This window comes from Heteronotia binoei, chromosome 3 (genome assembly GCF_032191835.1).
Source record: "Heteronotia binoei isolate CCM8104 ecotype False Entrance Well chromosome 3, APGP_CSIRO_Hbin_v1, whole genome shotgun sequence".
Classification (NCBI taxonomy): Eukaryota; Metazoa; Chordata; class Lepidosauria; order Squamata; family Gekkonidae; genus Heteronotia; species Heteronotia binoei.
Window position 1 is genome coordinate 139190199 of NC_083225.1, and position 18379 is coordinate 139208577.

General features: G+C 41.4%; 2 protein-coding genes across 4 annotated transcripts in view; one reads left to right on the top strand and one right to left on the bottom strand.

Moving 5' to 3' along the window:
* ZNF654 (zinc finger protein 654) overlaps positions 1–3072 on the bottom strand; it is a 30081-nt gene extending 27009 nt beyond the window's left edge. The window contains exon 1 of one of the 3 annotated variants that reach the window (XM_060234519.1): positions 2808–3072. Coding sequence is in view for 2 of the 3 variants with exons in the window: in XM_060234517.1 (XP_060090500.1) it covers positions 2615–2746 (132 nt within the window). In the remaining variant the exon portion in view is untranslated. Of the gene's footprint in view, positions 1–2614 lie in introns of all 3 variants that reach the window. The other 2 variants (XM_060234517.1, XM_060234518.1) reach the window with 2 other exon arrangements.
* A 167-nt stretch (positions 3073–3239) lies between these two features.
* Positions 3240–10213, top strand: CGGBP1 (CGG triplet repeat binding protein 1). The gene is made up of 2 exons (XM_060234520.1): positions 3240–3475; positions 9649–10213. Exon 2 carries the CDS (start codon positions 9665–9667, stop codon positions 10160–10162), a length of 498 nt encoding a protein of 165 aa, XP_060090503.1. The 5' UTR covers positions 3240–3475; positions 9649–9664; the 3' UTR covers positions 10163–10213.
* The last annotated feature ends 8166 nt before the right edge of the window (positions 10214–18379 follow it).

Consider the following 18379-nt stretch of genomic DNA (forward strand, 5'->3'; position numbering starts at 1 on the left):
TTCATTTTCAAAATACATAATACTAGCTATAAAAAATATTCAGAAATGTATAGATGCAACTGGAAAAAACAAGTGCAAAACTTCTCAAACTAAGCATTCAATATTTTGTTCTGTACGGAAGCTTGTCCATAGTTTATCTTGTTCTACAAATTAAAACAAGCCAAGTGCAGAAGAATAACCAAACAACTGAGCAAAAGTAAAGGTAGATTAAACACTTTTCATCCCAATCCTACGGACGTTTACTCGTCATTGTTTTCAATTATGCATACTTCTAATTATGTGTGCACTTTGATTATAACCTTTAGCATGCAGGATTTTTTCCAACTAATGCACAACACTGTCCAACACAACAAATTTAGTGAAGAAAGGATGATATTTTACAATGTGCCTGATTCATCAGTGGCAGGGAAACAATTCATGAAGAAGTTTAAAATGCACTATTATCCTGTTAAATCATTTCACTTTGGTGAAACACAAGTCTAGCTGCACATACTGGCAGTAAAAAAAATGGTGGAAGCACTTTGGAAGCCCAATTAGCTAAAATTCAGTCACACCCAGTCCTAGTTGTGGAATTCCTCTGTTTCAATTAATACAACATGTATTCATGTTGTCATGAGTACATTTTATCAAAACACAAAAAAAATCTACTTCTGCATTCTAAAATTTGAAAGTCATACTATTATGAAATGGCCTTAAGTTCTTTAAAGCATTGGTGGGGGAGATGCCAGATAGAATATAAGCTAAAGGTTTGCAAATGTTTTAAAACATTATCACAACTTTTTCACACTTGGAAATTTCTGTTACTACATACTGAAAAGATACACATCAACAACGTGAACACCATAATAAACCTGTATATGATCCTAATATTTTATCACCAAAGCTTCCTACAGTGTACAAGATACAGATTTTTAAATATATATGAATACAGACAGATCTACCTGCAAATCAGAAACACAACAAAACTTAATGAATTGCCAGACTCAGTATAAAAGAAAAACCTTACTCTGGTGTCCTTTGTATGAAAAACATCTGAATAAGAACAAGAATAAACGAATGTAACTATACAGCAAAAAATAAAACTGAAAAGCTAAGCCAATTCAAACTAAATTACAACAAGGTAAGCTATATAATAACTGTTTAACACCTTTATTATGTCTAAAACATTCTTCACACTTTATCTCAGTGATCTAAGGTAGGTCAGCATGGCTATCTCTGCCATCTTCACTAAGCATTAAGATGCTTGCATACAACCTGCATTTTTCTCTCAAGATTTCAGTTTAGCAAATCTTAGTAAAATCATATAGTATTTTTTGCACCATAAGACTCACTTTTCCCCCCCAAAAAAGTGGAGGGAAAAGTGTGTGCGTCTTAAGGAGCGAATACTGCAAAAAATTCACACAAATGCCTCTAAATTCACACAAACGGCTCTAAAAACTAGGTGCGTCTTATACTCAGGTGCGTCTTATGGAGCGAAAAATACGGTATATCAAATTTAAATCAATGCCATAGTTCAGATGTCAAAGTATGGAGAAAGCAAGCCGAATTTTTAAATAATACATTCTCTTCCCAAATTACGCTAAACACGTTTAGAAGATGTGCTTCACTTTCCCAAAACACACTGGGGACTGGGGCTGTAAGTTGAACATCACTACTTAAAAGAAAGTGTCACTGAACAAAGTGAGACTTACATTTGAGTAGACATGCCCAGGCTTGGTCCACTAGCGTCGCAATAACACCCAGCCTCCTTCAGGAAGTGGCAGTACCAAGAAGTCGCCACTTGTAACAGAACAAGGCCCGCCAGCCTAGTTTCCTCCCTCTCCGAGCCAACGCTCCAACCAAACTCTGCCTGTGTCAGCTTCTGACAATCCAACTTCTCAGCTGGGACTTTCATTACCAGAGGCAGAGCCAGCTGTTTCGCTTGACGAACGCGAATTCGCTGCCCCAGCTTGCCTACCTCTCTTTCACCCCCGCGTTTCTTTCTCTCTTTTCCCCTCTGGGCAAGTCAAAAGGCCATCGCTGCCTTTCCTGAACAACTCGGAAGAGGTTTTCCCAGGAGGCCTGGCCTGCCTCCATTCCCAACTGACTCCCTTATCGCAGAGACAGGATCCAGCCCAGCCTTCTCACCTCCACCAAGAGCCTGTACGCGACGGGGAAAGAGTGTGTGGAAAAATCAACCCCCACACCCCCCCCCCCCCCGTCCAGCAAGTAACTTCACCTGAGGTAACACCCCATCCCACCCCCACCCCGGAAAACCATTACAGGAAAGGCAACCCCAGTGAGGGAAAACTGGCAGGGGAACAACGCAGGTAGAGAAGCATTACCGCCCCACTCCCCCGCTTCTAGGCGAGTGTTACCTGAATTCTCTGCCCCACCCCAGGCAACAGTGAAGGAAGGGGAAGAAGCTGAATGAAAGAGCCACGCAGCCCAGAAGGAACTGGAGTGACACTTCCGTGGATTTCTGCCTCCCCCACAGCCTTCTCCCCCCATCCATGTCCCCAAGGAGACCACCCCCCAGCCACCACCTCCCCCCTCCAGAAGACCCGCTGGCAGCTTTTCTCTCCCCCACCCCACCCGTGAGGTGTCAAGCAAGGGGGCGGGGCCAGCCGCTCACCTGGCAGAAGCGGTAGCAGTAATACTGGCTGCTCAGTGCGGGAGACAGGCCGGGGGGAAGGCGCGGCCCACCAATGGCCTCGAGTTCCTCACCGAGCCTCTCCGACTCCTGATCGCTCTCGTCTTCCGCCATGCTGCTCCGGCCGCCCTGCGCGTACCGAGCTCCAGCTTGCTCCCCCCCCTTCCCGACTCACCGGATAACCCGCCTCCACAGCCAAGTTCCTCAGTTCCGGCACCACCCCCCACTGAATGTTGTCACTGGTAGGCTGGCTTGTCAATCAGCTGGCGGATCCACATCCCCTGCTCTTCGTCGCCTTTATTTCGGCGCTGTTAGAACTCTCCGACATCTGATTGGAACCAGCTTATTTCCATTCGTCGCTAAACTTTCAGTCCCACTTTCTGCTTGGCTGAAGGTCCGATCAGTCAAAGTCTCCAAGCCCCTCCTCTGCTCTTTACGATTGGGTCTATATTTCATCCTTCAAAGTAAACATCTCCGCCTTCTTCTTGTGGGAGGCTTTCAGCACGCGGAGGGCTTCCTGGCTTTCTCCTCCGTGAATGGTGGGAAGCGTTGTCACTCCGTACGCGAGAAGCTATAGAGAAGGGCGGTCGCTCTTCGCTTCTGTTACTGGGTTTCTAGCTCCTATCTGTCTCTTGATTGGCGAGGGTGTTGCTAGGATGGCTAAGTCCCGCTTTCCGTGCCCAGCCTGGGAGAGGGAAACAAGCCCCTCCTTTCTGTGTCTGGCTGACAGGCGGCTCCGCCGAGTCTGCCCCGCGCCGTCGCGGAGGCTCGAGGGGGAGCGCGGAGCACATCCAAGTCTGGTCCTGGCCTTTGTGGGGACGGATAACTGCGCTGTCGGGAGCAGTAAGATGCGGGAAGCGGGGACAAATCTCGGCAGAAGCCACTAGAGAGCCGCCCTCCTTTTCCATCTTTGAGTGTGGAGGAGGGAGAAGATTGTGGTCGTATCTGTAGAAAGAGGCGGTACAGGAGGGGAGGTTGGTCGGTGTGGGGTAAATGGTGGGGTGGGGGGAGTTGTGGAAAAGTCTGGTGATGGAGTAAAGGCGCCTAGAAGGAAGATAGGATTGATGGAAGGCCTTTCGTGGGAGGCTGGAAGGTTCGGCGGGGGGGATTATAAGAGGGTCATTATTAACATGAAGGCATACAGTACCGATTTAATATTTTGTAAATAAGAGTTGTATTTAGAGGAGTTGAATATATCCTAGCAACAGAGATGCTAAAAGGAGAGAACGGAAATGGGATTGTCTAATGACAGTTATTAGTACAGATAAGATAAAAATTGTCCACAAGATGTGAAGAATGTCTTGGTTCTGAAATACTTTTTATAGGGCTATGATGATGCCCTTGAAGAGTATAAAGATTATAGTGACTTGGCCAAGGCCATTCGCAATTAACATTGTCATGTTCTCTAGAAAACTTGAGTGCTACTAAGGTTCACACATAGTATATAGGGGGCATCATCTGTCCACTTTTTGTGCTTTGTGTTGTTTTAAAGTGTCTACTGCCTCTAACGGTAGATACAAATTGAAAAATATGTGACTTGTATCATGATATTTGTTGGTTTTTTAAAAGGAAGCTTCCTCCCTCCTATCCTTTCACTGTTTTGACCAATAAAAGCAAAGGAATACAGTGGATTATTCACAGTCAAACGCCCCAAATCTGTGTACAAGTCACAACTCGCATCTTGGCTCAGATAGAATAAATCATGGCTCTATCCTTTATGATATGAAAATGTGAGTCCAAGGTGCGAACCCTGTAGATGTGTGGCCCTACCACCACCATTTAGTCACATCTGACATTCCCATGCACAGATTGGATATTATCATATATTATAATCACCTCTGTGTTTAAAAATGTAGGTGGATTTTTGCAGAAAGACCCCTCAAAGACTTCAGTGCAAAAAAATGCAATTCCAGCAATAGCAGAATCCCCTTGGTGTATAGGTCCATCAATGGCTAGTTGTGACAGTGAGAAAAGAAACAAATTTATGCAGAGGCAGCAAACCTCTATATATACTAGTGGTAGAAGGCAGCATCAGGAGAAAGCTTGTATACAGCTTGTATGTTCTGTTTCTTTATGCAGAGGCAGCAAACCTCTATATATACTAGTGGTAGAAGGCAGCATCAGGAGAAAGCTTGTATACAGCTTGTATGTTCTGTTTCTTGGCCCTCCAGAGCAACTGGTTGGTTGCCATGTGAAACACTTGTGATCCCACAGGGCTGTCCATATCTGTTGCATGGTCACAGCTCAAATCCAACTCCACAGACTGCTCCATAAAAATTGAACCCATATTTGTGATGCCACAAGCAGAAAGGCTTACACTAGAGGCACAGTGCACCACAGAATTGTGCTTTCAGGTAGGCATGAGGAACCGTGCCATTAATTCACTGAGACTGAATCAAGAAAAAGAATGCCTCAGTCAAAAAAACAAGCTCAATAAGGACGCTAATGGCTAGTGTGCTTGCCTTACTAGATATTTTTTCCTTCACATCCTGTGATTTCTGGCCTGCCATCCTCTCACTGCATCCATCCATGTTTGCCTGAACTATTACTTTAAAATGTCATATCTATAAAATCATAGCCTATATATTAATCCTGAGCTACTTTCCAGTACTGTACAAAGTAATGCTGCTTACTTTACATCTTTTATTATGCTTTTGATGGTGAGCTGTAATCTGATTATTCCCCATAAGCACACATTTAAAATAGTCAAATAATAATCTTCTATGGCCATTCTGATGGAGTGTATTGAAGGGTTACTAGTTTGTATTTAACAGTCTCAAGGATCTGCACTTAGAGCAGGTAGAGGCAATTGATGGGGTGATATGGACTGCATCTTGTTTCCCTGCTATTTCTTACTCAGAGAGACTCATGTGGAGCTGGAAGGTTTCCTCTGGTTTGCAGAACATTGGCTAGACTCTGGGTCAGTTTCTTGCTTCATAGGGTGTGGTAGAGGAGTAGAATCCCCACATCCCCTTATATTACATTTTTGTAATATCAAATAGGCACACAGTTTACATGGGAGGGGAGAATCGTGTGAATTGGGACTGCAAGACTAATCTTTTTGTATGAAGCTCTTGTTTTATATGTGAGATTGGTCTCCCACTGCTATGTGTAGGAATGGAGGAGGTGGTAGTGAATCCCCTCCCCCAAGTTAATGTATAAGCTACAAAGGTGGTAGGGGAGTATCAGAAACAGTTAAAAGGAGCTTGTGATAAGATCGTGTCAGATAAAAAATGACAAAGCATTTGATAAATCACTGCTGCATGATTTCAGTTTTATCATTTTATGATTCACCTCTTTGGTAAGATGGTTTATGTTTAAAAGAAGGTGAGGAGAGACAGATACATAAACATGTTTTAAAAGTCTGAAAACAGAAAAAAGAAGGGAAGTTCAGTTACTATAGCAGCGCAATCCTAAACAGAATTATACTCTTCAGTGGAAAACTTTTACAAGTTTGGGAAAGGCATGGTTCCCGAAGCATTTCAAACATTAGCATTTATCCATTATATACAAATTAAGATGTTCAGGTTTGTGAAGCTTGTCCCTTCTGCCATTTGGATGACAATTACTGTCTGTCTGTTCAGTGAAATCCTACTGTATTGAATAGTCAACAAAAACACAAATACAGTAATATAGAGCATTTTAAAATACATGTAGAACAATAAGGCTTGAAAAGATCATGCACACTGCACTGCTAGATGAGAGACTTTATAAATGTTGGGAAAGTTTCCTTCATAAGTGCTTCTCTCATAAGCAAAGAATCCATTAATACACTCTACATGTTTCCATTATAAAAATAAAGTAACGTAGTCAATGGAGAAGAGTCTGGAGTTTTAACGTATGATAGCATTATAATTCCTTTTCTTGTAAATATGACAACATTATATTGTTACCAAAGCAACAATTGAGAATCCTCTGTGCTCTGTGTGAGTAGCAAGTAGGGTCTGGACATATTCTAAGGCAGGAGTGGGGAACATCCATCCCAAGGGCCGTATACGGCCCTCAAGATCACTTGGTGTGGCCCTTGGGGATTGCTGGGCTGAAATGAGCCATGTGGTAGCCTCTCTGGGGCCTGGCTGGCCAGTGAGTATTGTGGGGCCCAGCCGCGCTGTGCAGCAGCCTCCCCAAGGCCAGGCAAGGATCACAGGGCCCAGATGTACTGTGTGGCAGCCTCCCTGGGGCCTGGCTGGCTGGCCAGAATTGCTGCAGGGCCTGGAAGAGTTACTCTCACAGTTCAGTTTGCACTTGATTATCCCAGATGGTGTGGCCTAATATGCTAATGAGTGTGTGGCCTAATATGTTAATATTAGGGGATGTGGTCTAAGATGCTACTGAGTTCCTGCTGGGCTTTTTCTACAAAAGAGCCCTGGACCTATGCATTTGCGGCAGACCGGGTGTATGTGTGTGCCAGATTAGGCTCTCCCCACATGACTTCAAATAGAAAAACAATTATTTGCATTAATTTCTGGCCTGAATCATTCTCCTGTGGCAGAACACTGTTTTTGAAGTTGATAATTTTTATGGCCCGCAAATGATGTTATAAACATCCATATGGCCCTTGACAGAAAAAAGGTTCCCCACCCCTGTTCTAAGGCTACATTCAGGAACTGGTCTCCTTTTAGGCTAAGCGCTTTGTCACTAGGAGTCACCCTTTGCTATGAAAAAAACACATATGGCTTCTGGATATATTTTTGATTGTTTTTGTTTCATACCATTCCCTCCATACAATGCATCTTGCGTTCAGTAAAAGGCATGGCAATGAAGCAGTTGGGGTTTTTTTATTCAGAACTGCATAACATTAAATATTTTCTTGCTTTTTTGATGTGCAAGTGCCAAAATTGGGGGATTACTCAATTGGGGTGCTAAAACTACCTGCGGGTAAGGAATTGGAGAAAACTTTGAGGCTTGACATCAAGTTAACTTTGTTATTAAAATCCACAAAGGTAGTAATAGTAGCAAGTGACCATAATTAGTATCTTGTAGCACTATTAATTTGCCTAGTAAAGTAATTTCCTGGCTGTGAGAAAAGTTCTAGTACTGGGGGATTATGCAAGAAAGTGAGCTGTAGTAGGATTTTCTGCAAAAAAAGCCCAGCAGGAACTCATTTGCATATTTGGCCACACCCCCTTAAATCATTGTTTCACACAGGGCTTTTTTGTAGAAATAGCCCAGCAGGAAGTCATATGCATATTAAGCCACACCCCATGACATAAAGCCAGCCAGAACTGTGTTCCTGTGCGTTCCTGCTCAAAAAAAGCTATCTGAGTAGGATAGAAGGTTCAACACCAACCATGCATCTCTATAGTTGCATGCATATTCTACATGACTGGACAAATCTGTATTTAAACTCAAAGGTCAACTGGTGCCATATCAAGTGTGATTCAGTCTTCTGAAATCAAAAGGCCTCATGTTAAAGTCAAATATTATCTAAGCAAGTTAATTCAAATGTTCTAAAATACAATATTTGAGTCTTCCCAGACTAGTGGTTTACTTTAGATTCTTAACTGTAGTTCTGTGGAAATAACCATAGTGAATGCGGACCAGAGTTGGTAGTGTTTCTATACGCCAACTGGTGTCTGTAATCACAAAGGCTAGAAACCATGATGGCAATCTGGTGTAGTTGTTACATTGACTTCCTGCAATTTTAGCTTGTTACTTATGTGTTAGATCTCAGAGCCTCTTTTTGCCACATAGGCCATGTGCACTGTCTGACCCATTATGTAGCAATCAGCATTCTAAACAGGATCTGAAAAACTACCTTATCGTCAGAACAGAGATTGAGTTCAGTGGCACCTTTAAGACCAATAAAGTTTTATTCAAGGTATGAGCTTTCTCAGATATGTTGAAATGGAAGTTAACAGTCCATACATATAGGCATGTAATACATGGACCATGTATGGCCTGTTAACTTCCATTTCGGTGTATCTGAGGAACTGTACCTGTGAATGAAAGTTCATACCTTGAATAAAACTTTGTTGGTCTTAAAGTGGGCTCAAACTTTGTTCTGCTGCTTCAGATCAACATGGCAAGCAAACGGGACCATGGAGGCACAGCTGCGGAAACTAACCAACACAAAAACGCCTCTCCGTGTAACACAAAAATCAAATATACAATAAACAGTGTGAACAAATATATATTTCCTATCTGATACAGACAGTAATTTGCAAATACGTTCAATGAAGAAATGTAAACAGAGCTAAGGAAGCGAGAAGAAACGTTATATTGTGATACAAAGTGAGCTAATTTATTAAAGGCACCACATACTTACTGGATTCATTAATTAAGAGGATGGTCCTTGGAGGAAGAGTCTCTTTGGACTCAAAACGATATAGGACTGGTTTTCCCATTGTCGTCAGGCTTTCAGTAGAGCATTAACTATTTTGGACATTGATCTGCAGAACAGTAGGAACAGTGTGTGCTTTGGATGGACTTTTTGTTGAATCAATTTTGACAATTGTCTGTTACCGTGAGGAGGTACTGTGCTGATTCATTTGTTAGTAAATATATATTTGTTCACACTGTTTATTATTATATATATTTGTTTTTTGTGTTACACAGAGAGGGGCTTTTGTGTTGGTTAGTTTCTGCTTCAGATCATCATAGCTGCCTGCCTGGATTTACATTATCTTCAGTTAGTAACAATGTTGGTTGATAAAATGTATGGATCACTCAATCCCTGCCATAGCTGGGCTCTGAGCGATGTACAACATATTCAAAACAATTTCAGTAAAACAATTATAATAAAAACATAGTTAAAAACATACAAAAGATAGTCATATATGGAATATAATGCTTCACCTGCACAAGCATTGTATATTTTGTTATGTATTATAGTTAGAGTCAATATTGTCAGCACTTCGTATGTCTTGGAGTGGAATATTTGAGCATTTTATTATTCATCTATAGTTATGTACTAGAGCACAGCAGTGGGGCCTCAATAATCGTCGAACTACTTATTTGTGTTGACACAGGAGGAATACGCATCTAATGCATCTCTTCTTGTTTTCTGAAATCAGTTTAGAGAAGACAGCAATGGAACGATATGATGTGAAACCACCTCCTTCCCGCAGCCGTTCCAAGACTGCTTTGTATGTGACTCCTCAGGATCGTGTAACTGAGTTTGGCAGTGAACTGTACGAAGATGGAGGAAAACTGTATTGCACTTTCTGCAATGTGGTGCTGAATCATGTTCGCAAGTCTGCAATCAACGACCATCTCAAATCGAAAACTCACACCAAGCGCAAAGGGGAGTTTGAAGAGCAAAGTGTCAGGAAGAAACCACGGACTCTGACTGCCTCTCTGCAGTGCAACAGCACAGCCCAGACAGAAAAACCCAGTGTCATCCAGGACTTTGTAAAAATGTTTCTGGAAGCTAGCATTCCTCTTGAGAAGGCTGACCATCCAGCTGTGCGAGCATTCCTGTCTCGCCATGTGAAGAATGGGAACTCCATACCCAAGTCAGACCAGCTAAGGAAAGCCTACTTGCCTGATGGGTATACAAATCAACTTCTCAAATCGGAAGACCACTGAAGGGAAGATACTTGGTTGTGGATGTGGAGTATTAAAGTTTCATAGCAGTGATGTGGCTTATTTTTATATTCATGCATATGCAATGTTATGTCATGGGTTTTGTATAGTAGAAATGACAATGTTACAGAATGCAATGATGTTAAAAAAAACAACCCCAGTTCATTTGGATCCATAATGCTATTGAAATTTGTCAACTTTGGAATGGTAGTAAGGTGCCATATTGCTGAGTAACAATGCATAGTTACAGCCTTGAGTCCTCTGAAGTAAATGCAGTGGGTTTCAAAAGGTGTAATTCTAAATTGCAAGTCCCATCCCATGTTACATTGTAACTGAAAAGGAACACACTAGGCATGGTCATAAAGCAGTCTGATTTTTTACTCTAATCCCTAATATGTATATATGTATTTATAAGGTCCATTTATTAGGCCCATATTCTCAGTATAAACATAACTCCATTGTAATTATTCTTAGGGATGCTGCATTAGACCAGCCACTTGGGTATCCAGTGCAGATTCCATTTCCACTACTGCAAACAGCTATCCAAAATCAGGCTTCTGCTGACCATGTTTGATTCACTTTATGTGCGGGAAAAAGAATTCATCAATCAATATACATACGCTTGCATGGCTAATGAAAGGTACAAGAAAGGGGATCTGACACTAGTTACATCACCAGCATTTGGAGGGGCATTTAGCTTAAATCCTGTTGAAAATGTTTCAATGAGTTTTCTGTTTATTCCCATAGTTCCTAACAGCAACTGAGACAGTTTGTGGAGTGTCCATTAATATAAGCTAAGGGAGCTGAAAAGTGAAAAATCATCGTAACAAAGCAACAAATTTAATAGATCACGCTAATATAGAGTTATGCAGTTAGTTGCCTCTAGATGGCAGTGTTTTGCAAATAATTCTGCAGAACTTTTTAGTGTTATCTGGAGTATGCATACCAAGAAACCCCACTGAAATCAATGGAATTTACTCCCCAATAAGTGCATTACAGCCATCATTTAACACCCATTTCTCTGTCTTCCCAAATTTAACTTATAGTTGTCTCAGATAACTTTGGATATGTGTTACCTATCTGAATACCTTATTTTTTGAACATTTATTAGTTTGCAAAATTATTTTTCAGTGTGAAACTTATTTTTTTCCCCAATATAAAATGTATTCTAGGGAGAAGAGCAGTTTTACTCCTGGCAGTGAAAGCTATAAATATTATGAATGTATTGGTGTAGGATTGCCAAGTCTGTGTTGGAAAATACTTGGAGACTTTGGGGATGAATCTGGGAGATGTGGGGCTTGAGGAGGGGAGGGGCATCAGCAAGGTACAGTGCCATGGAGTCCATCCTTCTACGCAGCTGTTTTCTCCAGGGGAGCTGATTTCTGCCAGCTGGAGATCAGCTGTAAAAGTGGAAGATCTCCAGGCCCACCTGGAGGCTGGCAACCCTGTGTTGGTATAAACAGAATGGGTATGATCCAGCTAAAGTTGGACCTTCTTTAGCTTCCTGTTGATTTGTCTAGGAAAGTTAATACATGGGTGGAATCACTGGGGTTTTTAAAAGTGCTTAGTTTTGACTGGATTGTGTTCAATATATATATATTAAAAACACACACACAACTCATTAGAATTACAAGGAAAGAACGGGTTTTTGTTTTTTGCTATTTGCTTTTGAGTAAAAAAAGCTGTCAAGCAGCAAATGGTGTCTGAGTAGATAATGGTGTTTGCTCCTTTTCCTATTTTTTCCTCCCTCTTTAGAAACTAGGACTGGTACTTTGTATTGTAAAATCTGGAGCCTATTTGTTATTTATAATGAAGAGCATTTGTTTCAGGCTTCTAGAGATTATTGGAAGAGCTTATGTAGACTTTCTAGAACCAGCCCTTTCCTTTTTTTCTTCCTTGCAGTTTTTCATTGCAGTTCTTGCCCAAACTGTACCACTTTTGTAAAAACCCAAATTTTGCTAATAATTTTTCATAAACAGCTTGAATAAAAATATGGTGCTTCCCCTCCTAGCCCTAGGCACCGGACCATAGTCCTTGTAATGATCTCTAAAAGAAAACAATTTGCTGGCACAGAGTAATCTTTGGTTCAGGCTGAAGACTTGCTGCACATGCATTCTCATACACTGAGAATGTGTTATATAATGCTAGTATAATGTTTATAACAATGTGGTCCTCTTTGAGAACTGTAGCACATGCCAGCCTTATATGTGAACATGGGAACATAAAAGTTTTAAGATTAGATGCGATCCTGTTATTTACTGTCAAGAAAGTGCATGATAATAAATTAGTATTAGAAATGCCCTGCTTTCATTGATAGTGTATTCTTGTACTTGTTTTAGTTTTGCAACTGTTCTATTTATAAAAAGAACATGGTTTGGTCTTTTCTTCTACCTTGGTAGATTTAGGAATGGATAGGATGGTGAAATGTTCCATAATAATATTTTTGTTTGTTTTGGCTTATATGCCACCCCTTTTGTGTTAGACTGAATATAATACAGTGCCATCACTTCTGTACTTTGTGTTTTCCTTTCCTATACGATGTCTAATATGAGGAAACAGGAATTACCTTCTGCATATAAGGTAATGGTAAAGCTAGTGCAATGGGTATGCATATATTTAATGGGAACATTACTTTGCATTTCTTTTCTGTGTTTATTCCTTAGGGCAGCCTCATATATGACTGCTGAAATACCAATAGGTGGGTGAGCATAAGAAAGGGAGGGACGTTGGCTCAGTGGTAGAGCATCTGCTTGGGAAGCAGAAGGTCCCAGGTTCAATCCCTGGCATCTCCAACTAAAAAGGGTCCAGGCAAATAGGTGTGAAAAACCTTAGCTTGAGACCCTGGAGAGCCGCTGCCCGTCTGAGGAGACAATACTGACTTTGATGGACCAAGGGTCTGATTCAGTATAAGGCAGCTTCATATGTTCATATGTTCAAAGGGCTGGCGAGAAGTGATGTCCCACTGTATGCTTGTGAGATCCATGTATTCCACATGTATCATCCTTAAAACCTGTTATTTGGCATGTTATGCCATAAGCATAAAAAGAGAATGTACAGACTAAAGAAAAGGGAGCTTAGAGATATATACCTTTGACCTATGCAATTAGTATAAATCAGGGGAGAAAAATATGGTAAAGAAAATGAAATCTACATTATGCCCCTGGACAAATAAATTGCTGTGTTGACCCTAGAAAGTCAAACAGATACATTTGGAAGCCAGAATATTTTAAACATAGAGGGAACCTAGTCACACATTTATTATTCTCACTTCATTTGTGTATGTAAAATTTGCACTGAAACAAGTAAATGGTAATTACTTAACCAAGGGAATATAAATTATTCTTTTACAGATTAATCTTGATTAGCTATTAATACAAGATGTTGCTTTGTGACTAGACTAAGCTTGGATTCATTTGGGAGCAAATTATGTTGAACACATTAGGAATTGTTTCCAAATCAGCATAGGCAAAGATTTTAAAGAAGAGGAAATATGTTAGGAATTTTAGAGCTTTCATTTGGTTAATTCACTTCTTAATATGGCAATCAGACTATCCAGAGATTATTGGGAGTGATCAGAAGAATTTTTCAAAGATAATTTTTGTGAATTGCTACAGTTTAAATTTTATAATTGATTGAAACAACTTTAGATCCAACCGAGTCTGCTAGTTACAGTAGATGGACAAAATGGATTGTGCCAGCTAGGGGATGTCCTTGTACAGTTCCAACATTCATAATCCAGTAACAGCCATATGAAAAAAATTGAATAGTAAAATATTTAACATGGTTTTGAGTCTTGATGATAAATTTCTTCCAGAATTGAAAAAAGAACACAGTTCCAATATACTACCAGTAGCCATTTATATATACATAATGTGGATAACCTTGCTATCCTTTTATTGTTGCATTTTGAATTTACTTCTAGGATATATTTCATTTGCTTTTGCATGTTGAATATTCACTGTCTATGTTTTTAAAGTTTTGTGCTTGCTTTACAAAATAACATTTTAAAAGAAATTGTACTGAATTATAAAGGAAAATGTCAGACATTAATAATCTATTAAGTGGAAAGGCAGCAGTGATTACTGTTTGTGTCTTCCATGGTTTCTGCTATTTTGTGCAGAAATAAAAATCAGTGTCAATAATACATTGCAACCCTTCTTAGTGTAATGGTCATTTTAAGATATGTAAATGTATGTATTTGAAGAGCATATCAGTTAAGTGATTTTTTTTATAGTCTGCCATTTCTCACTGATGTTCAGGACAGATTACAAAATGTAAAACAATGCAATAGGAACAATATAAGACATGTAATAAATGGTGTAATGATTGGTTTACAGGCTTCAAAAATGCAGTAAAACGGAAAAAGATGTGACATATAAAATGCAAAAACTGGATTACAGCTATTAAGAAACAATGCAGTAAAAAAACCCTAGGTAATGTATACCGTGCTACATTTTACTACACGCCTATTGCCTTTATAAAAATGCCATCCTGAACAATTGCATTTTACACATGATTACATTTAATGAACGGGATGGATTTTGCAAATAGAAAAAATGCTACAGCTTTTTAAAGTGATTGAGGTGACATAAATGGGAGTGGAATTAAAAGGATAAACTCTATATGAATTTTTATAGATGTACGGAGTAGTGAATTGTATTTTTAATAGCAACAGACAGGACTGGATCTACATGTTTTTTGAGGGGGAAAAGAATTTTTAAATGATGCCCCCTTATGGGCCCATAGAATAGAATGGACTCCATACCCAATTTGCCCCCTCCCCTGACAGCGCCCAGGGCAAACGCCCCTCTGCTCCCCCCATTTGTTCAGCTGATGTCAGTTAGAACTCTCAAGAAACAGAAAGGCAACCATTCCTTTAACTCATCTCCTGGAAGGAAGATGTTTGTGGCACTCGCCTCCAAAAGGAAGGAAATGTAGCCATTGGAGTACATGAACCAGGAGGAGGCTCTTAACATTCTTTGCCAAAGTGTTTCTTATTTATAGTGGGTACAGTTAATACAATTGGGTACCGTTAACATAATTGGAGTCCTCTCTTAGGCATTCCACAACAGCCAAGAGGTGTGCCATCACACTGTGGCTTGCATCCAGTCTTCCCACTGCTCATGTTTAACTTCTTTTCCATCAATCATCTTGCCTGTCCTGTGAGATTTCAAATTCTATTGTTATGCATTGCCCTTAGGATTCCCAGCCTCTAGATGGCAAGTCAAAACAATTTTTATACTAAACAATATTCAGTAGTATTCCAAAAAATTCCATTCTACAGAAAATTGTACAATGTTCTCTCTTTGTTTGCAGAGCTACACAAAGTCCAAGAAATTCCAAAATAGATATGACTGCTTCCCAAAACAGGTGTGGCTGCAAACGGACTGCTGCTTCTGTCCTCAGAGTCAATAATTCTTCACGCAGCTCACCCAAGGGGTAAATTATTTCTACACTTCTATTTGCCCTGGGCTTCACTTGAAAGGGCCAGCTGGCCCTTTCAAGAGAAGTCCAGGGCAAATAGAAGTGTTGAGCCAGATCAATTGGAGACAGAGCACAACCAGTTGAAATAATTTACCCCTTTGGTGAGCTGCCTGAAGGAGGATTGACTCCAAAAAGAGGACGGAAGCAGCAGTCCATTTGCAGCCACACGTGTTTTGGGAAGCAGTCATATCTTATTTTAGAATTTCTTGGACTTTGTGTAGCTCTGCAAACAAAAAGAGAACATCATACAAGTTTCTGTAAAATGGAATTTTTTGGAATACTACTGAATATTGTTTAGTATAAAAATTGTTCTGGTGTATACATTAATAAATACCCTCACAGATTGTTCTATATTTATTTGCCTATTTATACCCTAAGATCTCAATCTTGACATTTACGTGATAAGTGGCAACTTCCTGAGATTATAACTGATCCCCATCAGGGCTGGTGGCTAGGTGGCTGCCTAGGGCGCTGGGAGGTAGGGTGCGCAAAATTGGGCTCCCGTCCTGGTGCCCCAGGCAAGCACCTAGTTTTCCTTTCTCCCCCGCCACCCACCCCTCCATTCCCTTCCCCCCCTTCACCTCTCCCCCGCGGCTCCGTGCCTCCCCCCTCCCCGCTGCATCTCCTCCTTCTCCCTCCCTTCAGAACCTTTCCCACCCCCACCTCCCGTGCCAGTTTCAATGTCGGAACCGGCTCTAGTGCTGCGTTCCAGCTCTCTAAAGACCCCCCTCCCCAGCCGAACACTGAAATCGCGGGTAAAACTGCATCGCAGGGCCGGGCTGCGCTCACTGTCTCTCAGGAATAGCATCCTGAAAATGCAACCCCCGCTGCCACTGACTCCTCCCCCTCCCCACTTCCTGGATGGGAGAGGAGGTGGCGGGGGTTGCCCTTTCAGGATGCTATTCCTGAGAGATGGTGAGCTCAGCCCGGCCCCGTGGCGAGGTTTTACCCATGATTCCAGGGGAGGAGGGGTTAGAGAGCTAGAACGCAGCGCTAGAGCCGTTTCCAGCATTGAAATTGGCACAGGGGGGTGGGAAAGGGTCTGAAGGGAGGGAGAAGGGGGCAGCGCAGTGGTGAGACTCAGGGGATGCAGTGCCACGGTGGGGAGGGGGGAGGCGGTTGGGGGAGCATCAGGCAGCGAGTCTGCCTAGGGCAACATGGGGCATCAGGACATCCCTGATCCCCATGCAACAGAGATCAGTTGAACCTGGAGAAAATCACTGCTTTCGAAGGTGGGCTCTGTGGCATTATACCCCATTGAAGACCTCTTCCCAAACCTCACCCTCCTCAGGCTCCCCCCCCCCAAAGAAATCCCTAGGTATTTCCAAATGTGGAGCTGGCAACCCTATTTGCCTTGCTTCCAGCTGGGTGCATCTGCAGCCTTAAAGAGCCTTCAGCCTGGCCCTCTAGCTCACTCATCAGTTCTGGCTCTGAGTGGGTGGGAAAGACACCAACACCTACAGTGGCATCTGTGATGTGTCTGGCATGACTGACAACAATAGGTGACCTCTTGGGACCTCAGAGACAAGGAGAAGTGGAGGGTGACCACTTAGATCCCAGCGTCTTGGAGCCTAGTTTATCAGGTTGGGTCCACCACATGCAGTGGGGGTAGACATAGGAGCACCACCTGCCTGGATTTTTAGCTTTGAAGAAAGAAGATAATGTAGGAGACCCGAGGCCATTAAGGGCTTTACTGGTGGTGGTACTCTGCACTTTGAAATGGATCTAGTTGATTGGGAGCCAGCAGAGATATTTTAAAATGGGCACCCCACAACCCATACCTTGGCTCAATTTTTTTAGAAAAGCTAGAAACACCCCCCCTGCCAAATTTGGGTGGCAAATTCTATTGGCATAAGAACTTTCAGCCACTGGCCTACACTGCATATATAACTATGAGTAAGAGATTGGGAGAGGGCTGAGCCAATTGCATATTTCCTTCTCCAGAGTTTATCCTCAAATTTATCCTAACCTTCCTTTCATGGCCTTAGCACAGACTTTAACCATGGATAATGTTGGGGGGGGGGGTAGAAATTAAATTTATTGGCTTTAAAGAAGATATAGGCAATATATAGATACAAGCACAAAGAAGAAATAGCCCCCTGCCCCCGAAATAAAAAAACCTACAATGAACATATAACACCACCAAAAATACCTAGTTAAGCAAACTGAAGCATCGATAGCTCAGCATTTTTTAACCTTTAAGCAAATATAGTTAAAATATAAAGAGATTCTTACTTAATTTTTTCCCATAATCTGAGGAAGGGCTTAAACATTATTTAACTATTCTGAGTTATGTATAAAATAAAACCATGCCATGTTTCAAAGTCTGAAGGTTTGTCTTTATCTTTAATTGTTCTGATTTGGTTGATTAATTTTTCAGCCATAGTTATCTGCCAGTATACCAAAACTGTAATTTTAATACTTCTACATATTTCCAAGTTTTGGCTATTTTCTGACAAGCCTCTATTAACATAAATACAGTTAATGGTTTAGAGGTCACTTTTTCATTTTGTTTTTCCCATATTGTTAATAGAGCCAAAGTATAGTACAAATGGTATAGTACAAATGGTTTGATGTTAGGGTTGCCAATCCCCAGGTGGGGGCAGGGGATCCCCTGGTTTGGAGGCCCTCCCCCCGCTTCAGGGTCGTCAGAAAGCGGGGGGAGGGGAGGGAAATGTCTGCTGGGAACTCTATTATTCCCTATGGAGATTTATACCCATAGAAAATCATGGAGAA

Coding starts and splice junctions, on each gene's coding strand:
- CGGBP1 (XM_060234520.1), top strand. CDS start 9,665: ATGGAACGATATGATGTGAAACCACCTCCTTCCCGCAGCCGTTCCAAG.